At 37.7% G+C, this 7,253-nt stretch overlaps 1 protein-coding gene across 1 annotated transcript in view; it reads right to left on the reverse strand.

Annotated features, from left to right (window-relative positions):
• Upf2 (UPF2, regulator of nonsense mediated mRNA decay) overlaps nucleotides 1-7,253 on the reverse strand; it is a 132,911-nt gene that overhangs the window by 24,050 nt on the left and 101,608 nt on the right. The window contains exons 17-18 of the mRNA XM_004641272.3: nucleotides 2,639-2,743; nucleotides 2,274-2,372 (exon numbers count right to left, since the gene is read on the reverse strand). Coding sequence (XP_004641329.1) covers nucleotides 2,274-2,372; nucleotides 2,639-2,743 — 204 coding nt within the window. The remainder of the gene's footprint in view (nucleotides 1-2,273; nucleotides 2,373-2,638; nucleotides 2,744-7,253) is intronic.

Genomic DNA, 7,253 nt, shown 5'->3' on the forward strand with positions numbered 1-7,253 from the left:
GCTTGGCCAATGTGCTCTCTGTGAAAGCCTGAGAGAATGTTTTCTCTCCATGTGACTCTCCTTAGGCACACTCTACATCATCAATCCTCTTTGGCCCTATTATCTCCTTGATCAGAAAATTTGGGACACTATGAGTTACATGACGTTACAGTACAAGTTCTCCTATGTCCTGAGTCTTAATTGACCTTGGAAGGCTAGGGCCAAAATATTGGCTTTCCTTGTGGCCCTCCTTTTTCAAATTTTCTGATCAAGTAGATTATGGGGCCACAGAGGAAAGTGATCGATGACGTAAACTGTGCCTAAGGAGAGTCACATGGAAAGAAAACATTCTCTCAGGCTTTCACAGAGAGCAAATTGGTCAAACAATGGCCATGATTCATCCACATGGCTGACACTGACAAAGAATCTACAAACTGCGGTACAGGGTTTCAGGGTAAATCCTGAGGGGATTTCACTGACCTTGTCAGATACAGAAGTTACATTTCTTGTTATATTGGTCTTGCTTTATCTTGGTCTTAATCATCCACCAGAAAAGTATAAAAACGAGGTATAAAAATAAAGCCATATTAATATGCTGAGCTGTAAAAGACTCAAGTCAACAACTTCTGACATTGCCAGTCCTACCGAAAACCCACTATTATTATGGACTGCTAATCTATATTGGATTGTTTAGCTGAATTCATGCACCTACAATATCGTAATGGCAAGGGAATAACCATCTCTGACAAAACTAAACAAAAAAAGGGTACACAAATGAAGGACCATATTGTATCTGTATATACAGCTACTATCTCTTAATTCAATGACAAGAAAGATTTGTACTAATAGCGTTTGGACAGGATAACATGTCTGCATCTTGTACTATGAATAACCACTATGAAGACAACAATATGCAATGTATTAATTATTGAAACTGTCCTATTAATTGGTTTCGAAACTGTCTCATTGTTATTTCTTCATAAAATTAAAAAAATAAAAATAAAAAGGATTAGTGCATTAGCATATACTCAGTATTTGCTATCTTAAAAAACCATCACTTAGGGGCCGGGGAGATGGCTCAGTAGAATAAGCGCTTGCCTGGCAAGCCCAAGTGTCTGAGTTCAATCCCCGGTTCCACCAAAAAAAACAAAAAACAAAAAACCATCACTCTATGATCTGCCTTAACTACTTCATTTCTCTTCCTCTTCAAGTAAAACTTCTCAGCAGTTACCTATGTTGAGATCTTCACGCCTTTCCTTCCACTCTCCACTGAATCCATCCCAGAGAGGCTTATACCCCCTCACACCAACAAAAACCATCTTTTCAAGTCATTAAGGAACCTGCAGATACTTATAAGTATCAAACACTAAAAAGATTTTAATTACAAAAAATGCAGTTACTCCAAACTACTTGACTTTTTTTTTTTTAATTTTTTATTTATTTATATGTGTGTGTGGCCACCAGGGGACGGCGCTGGCTGGCATGTGGTGCTGGGGGATTGAACCACGGTCCCTGTGCTTTGCTAAGCATGTTCTAAGTAGGTGCTTTAGACCACTGAGCCATCTCACCAGCCCCAAATGGAATAAGGATTTTTTTTTTTTGCTCCTCGAATGCCTTCAGGGCACTTTTGGCTGGCTGGATACTGTGACATTTTAATAACTGGTAGGCAGAAAGTGAGGATATATCTTAGTGGTACAGCACTTGCCTATGTACCAGGCTGTGGATTTGATCCCTAGCGCCAGAGGTTATCAGCACCTGCTAGATGATGCTTTTTAAATTCTGTTTTATTCTATTTATTTATTTATGTATTTTGTGCAGGGTCTCATTACACAGCTCACAGCTTGAATTTTTTATAGAATCTAATTTATTAATGCTATTGATGCTTTATCAACTAACATTTCCTTAAATATCTGCATTTTTCTATTTACATACAAGCTATTCATAAAATAAATCAATATAAGAATTGCCTAAACTTTATCTATCTTCCATAGTTTGACTCCTAAAGTACAAGGAAAAGTGCTTAGAAATAATGAGAAAGGACTTGAAAGAAAAAGTGAAGACTCAAGCAATGAAATTATTCTGTCCCAAGTCTTATATTTATTATAGTTTCTCCCATTCTTCCTCAAAACCCTATGTGAAAATCAAGATTTGAGAGGCAAGATTTGGCAGCTGCAAGTTGTACATATAGAAAAAAGCTGCTATCTCAAGCAGAAGTTTAGATAATATGGACCTCCACATCAGCCAGAATTTAAAGTGTTTTGTGATAATCTCTTAGAAATAGAAATATGTAATACCTGAAGATTTTCTAGCATCATTTTATCCAGAGCTTGAATGAAGTCCTCATCTTCTACACAAGGTACATGCTTTAGTCCACCTCCTTTAATCATGACCTCCTTATTAAAAAAAATAAAAAATAAGACCAGATATTAACTGTAATGTTTCATATGGTAGATCCTTTTTGTATTGATGTGTTCAACATCACTAGAGGAGTAAGTGAGGAAAAGATAAAACCTTATTAAAGAAGTTAATAAAGAAAATGGACAGGAAAATTAATTTCTGGAAATATACTCAATAGTCAGAAGAAAAAAAACTTCGATAAAATTCAAATACTATGAAAATGCTACAAATTCAAAAAAACAGAATTTTTAGCCATACGTACAGTATTTTCTTCATCAGTTTCATTCTCTTTATTGGAATCAGTGAGGTAATCTGTGTTTTCCTCTTCCTCTTCTTCCCCCTCATCCTCGTCATTATCAGAACCCTCCTGAAATTGTGTAACATTAAGAGATTAGTACACTTTAAAAAGGCTTCCTAGATTTTATATGCCTTTAAAAGATTTTGCCAACATTTCTATATACCAGTAGCTGAAAGACAACGGCAATAGGTACTAACTTCTTGTTGATCTAATAGCACAATGATCCCTTGTAGAAACTCTTCCTTGATTACTGTAAAGTATATGTGTCCTGAAGTTTCTATTTTTCTCTCCTGAAACTAACCTTGCAAGAATGAGGGTCTCACTGTAGTTCTTTAACTCATTTAACTCTGTAAAATTCTAATTTAACACTGTTACCAGCTGAAAGCAATGACACAGCTTCTGCATACTTTGGTGTGCCCAATTTGAACAATGGAATGAAGAGTGTTATTATTTCCATCTGTATTCATTAAAAAAAAAAAAAGAAAGGTGCAGAAAATTTAAGTGGCTTGCCCAAGGATGCAACCCTACTAAACAGAAGAGCTAAACCAGATGTGGTAGTGCACCCCTGTAATCCCAGCGAAGAGGAGATTGAGGCAGAAGATCACTATGAGTCCAAACTGTGTAGCGAGACCTTGTATCACATAAATAAAAAAAAAATTTTAAAAAGTAATCAACAGAAGAGCTAACTTTTCCAATTACTTAACCAGTGGCTTTCAGCACAACTTTCTCTCATCGACTGAAAAATCCTTAACTTAGTGCAACATAGTAGAGCAGCTACTGATGGTCAAAGGAGCAAAGGGCATAGTGGGGCTTCCAGTTTATTCTGCCACCTAACAACATACTTTATCCACAAGTTAAAAAAAATACATCAACTTTTCTCCATTTCTCTTTTCTCTCCCAGCTTCCAAAGACCATTTCTCTAAACTTTTTTCTATAAATTCATTATTAGCATCTACAAATAACTGAAACTGTGATATTTGTTCTTCTGTGCCTTTCTTCACATAACATAAGGCTTTCCAGTTTGAGCCACATTAGTGCAAATGGCAGGATTTCATTCATTTTTGCTTTGCCCCCCTCCCCTTCTGGTTGAAGTTTATTTTTTGTTTTGTGATGCCAGTGACCGAACCCAGGGCTTCCAGCTTGCTAGGCAAGTGTCCTATCACTGAGCTAAGACCCCAGTACTGATGTCATTCCTTTCATAGCAGAATAAAATTCCATTGTAGAGATATACCATGTTTTCTTCCAAACAAAATGATCAATATTTGAGACAGAAATGCTAACTACTCTAATTTGATCACTACATACTACATAGATTATCAAATGATCATACTATAGCCCTAATAAATATGCATGGTAATAAAAATCTATATTAAAACCCAGCTGTTTCTCACTGTGCCAAGGTAATTTTCAACACAAATGATTTCTATTTGTAATATTTTTACTGTATATGGCAATTATTTCTCAAAGTCCAACAGTGCAATTTATTTATTTATCTCCTTTATTTTTATATTTATTTTTCCCTGGTACCAGGGATTGAACTCAGGACCCGGCACTTGCCAGGCAAGCACTTATTCTACTAAGTTATCTCCCCAGCTCCAACAGTATAATTTACAACAGACATATGCAGATTTTTACTTTCTAAAATAGAAAGTCGTCAAAGAAGCATTTTTTCCCTTGAAATCTACTTTTTTGAGGTAATTAGGCAATTAAAAACTAAATTTGTGGGCTGGCCAAATACTTGGTGGGTTAAAGTGCCTACAAGCAGGTGCAGGGGCCAGGGTTCAATCCTTTGGTCTGCCCTATGGGCCTGGCCCCTGAGGCATGCTGAAACGTTGACTGAGACTGGGCATGGTAGCATATGCCTATAATCCTAGCACTTGGGATGCTGTAAATAGGAGAATCGCTGTAAGTCTGATCTAGCAGTGAGACCCTGAACATACTGTAGACCCTTCCCTAAAATACACATACACACACACACACACACACACACACGAATCACTTGCCTTTTAGGGCTGGGCAAATAGCTTGCGTATTAAAGCATCTGCTTAGGCAGACACAGGGGCCAGGAGTTTGATCCACAGGCCTGATGTGCCGGCCCCATCCCCGAGGCACTCTGAGACAGAGACTGAGATTGGGTGCAGTGGTCCGCGCCTGTAATCTCAGCACTTAGGAGGCTGTAAACAGGAGGATCACTACAAATCTGATCTATGCAGTGAGACCCTGTACACCCTGTCCTAAATACAAAAAAATCTAAATTTGCGAAAGATGTTTAATTTGAAATACATTCATCATTTTAACACTTAAAATATACTTCTCAATCAACACTAAGCTAATCTAAGTTAAAATGCATTAAGTTTTCCCTATCCTTCCTGTATAATATTTGTTTATTGGCCAATAAAGCTGTTCTCTGGTATCTAAGTGGGATTGCATACTAAAAAATGCTCAAGTCCTTTATTTAAAATGGTACAGTAGGGGCTAGGGAAATAGGTCAGAGGTCTAAGTGCTTGGCTGGCAAATGCAAGGTCCTGAGTTTGACCCCTGGTACCAGAGTTTCCAGGTACATCGTGCTGGCCAAAAACTGGGCATAGTGGCATACACCTGTAGTCCCAGCACTGGGGAGGCTGAGACAGGAGGATCACTATGAGTTTGAACTGTGTAGTGAGACCCTGTACCAAAAGAACAAAATAAATAAAACAAAATGTGCCATATTTGAACATAACATATGCATATCTTCTACATATTTTAAATCATCTCTGGATTACTTCTAATACCTAACACAATGAAAATGCTACACAAATAGCTGTTACGTAGTATTCTTTAAGGAATAATAACAAGCAGAAGTATTCAGTATAGCTGCAGTTTTTCCCCAGAATATTTTCAACCCACAGTTATGTCCTTAGATAGGTCAATTATACAAAATACATTAACTTTTCAAAGTAAAAAGCTCAATGAGAATTTTATTTGTCCTTAATCCACTGTAAATAATGGGTGGGGTTAGGATAATAGATGACAAAATTTGAATAGACTAGAGCAAGCAGGAGCAGCAGCAGAGCAAATAACAAACTACTCAAGTTCAAATACTTGGTCCGAGTGGCTGGGGAGATAGCTCAGCAGTATATGTACGTGCCTGTCCTGCAAATACAAAATCTGCTCTCTACTATTTTGAGATCTTTGGCAAATTAATTTATTTGTCTGTGCCTTAATCTTTCATTTACCTCAAGGGTGGTATGAGAAACACTAATGTATAGACAGTAAATTGACAGAAACCATGAATAAGAGATGCTCAGTAAATAATTATTGCTACTATAATAATGAATCTTGTACTTTCTGATAATAAATTATATAAATGATACAGAAAAGAGTTTTAGCAAAAGACCATTAACTTTTAAACAGTTATCTTTGGGTTATACAGTTGATATGTAGGAGAAAATACTCTGGTTGATAGGTGTTAAGACATACAGATTAATCAGGGCCCGTGGAATAAGTGCTTTCCTGGCAAGCACAAGGGCCTGAAATCAACCCCTGGTTCCGGGAAAAAAAAAAAAAAAAAAAAGACATACAGATTAAAAAAAAAAAATAGAGACAGAGAGAGACATAGCTTTATGATGCTAGGACCAAGGTAAATAAAACAGTACCTTTTAGATGGTAAGATAGGTGCTGCAAAAAATAGACTCTTGTCCATGCTAAAATGTGCCCTAAGACTGAGCTATAACTGCTGCCCTACTTTTCTTTATTTTCTGTCTTTTTGAGACACAGTCTTCCAGAGCACTTCAGGAGGGCCTTGAGCTCACTTTGTAGCCCAGACTGGTCTTGAACTCGCAACAATCCTCCCACCTCAGATTTCTGAGTGCTGGGATTACAGGCATTGTGCCACCATGCTCAGCACCTCTACTTTTTTTTTTTTTTTTAAAGGAGTTGAACTGTAGTACTTTTCTTTCTCAGTTGGAGTAAGGAGTTGTAGAATATCCTTTACTGAATTTATGATTTCATAACACACATTCTTTCTTCAATACATTTCTCCTTGTGTTTGGGGGACAGTCATGGGAAACAGTGGTCTTAAGAATGGGAAGAGAAGTAAATTATTCTAATTTCATTCCTCTCAAAGTACACCACATTTTACTCCTCTCAGACACAGGCATATGAATACTCCAAATGAATATTTTGTTTGCATTTCTACTTAATAAGTACATATATCTCATGTACAATATTTAGTCTTCAACTAGAAAAATAAGTAAAAGCTAAAAATGATAAAAATTACAGATTGCAAGTTTAATAGTTGCTGTTGCTGCACTTCCGCTTCTCTCCCAGCGAGAGAGAGACACGAGTGGCCAGGCCCAGCCGCAGCCGCAGCACAGCCGCCGCGGCAGCACGGAGCAGACAGACACAAAGAGAGGGGCTGTGTGCGGGGTGGGGTGGGGGGTTCGCTATGTCGGATGACGATTCCAGGGCAAGCACCAGCTCCTCCTCCTCTTCGTCCTCCAACCAGCAAACCGAGAAAGAAACAAACACCCCCAAGAAGAAGGAGAGTAAAGTCAGCATGAGCAAAAACTCCAAGCTCCTCTCCACCAGCGCCAAGAGG

Source organism: Octodon degus, unplaced genomic scaffold (genome assembly GCF_000260255.1).
Source record: "Octodon degus isolate 3935 unplaced genomic scaffold, OctDeg1.0 scaffold00133, whole genome shotgun sequence".
Lineage (NCBI taxonomy): Eukaryota > Metazoa > Chordata > Mammalia > Rodentia > Octodontidae > Octodon > Octodon degus.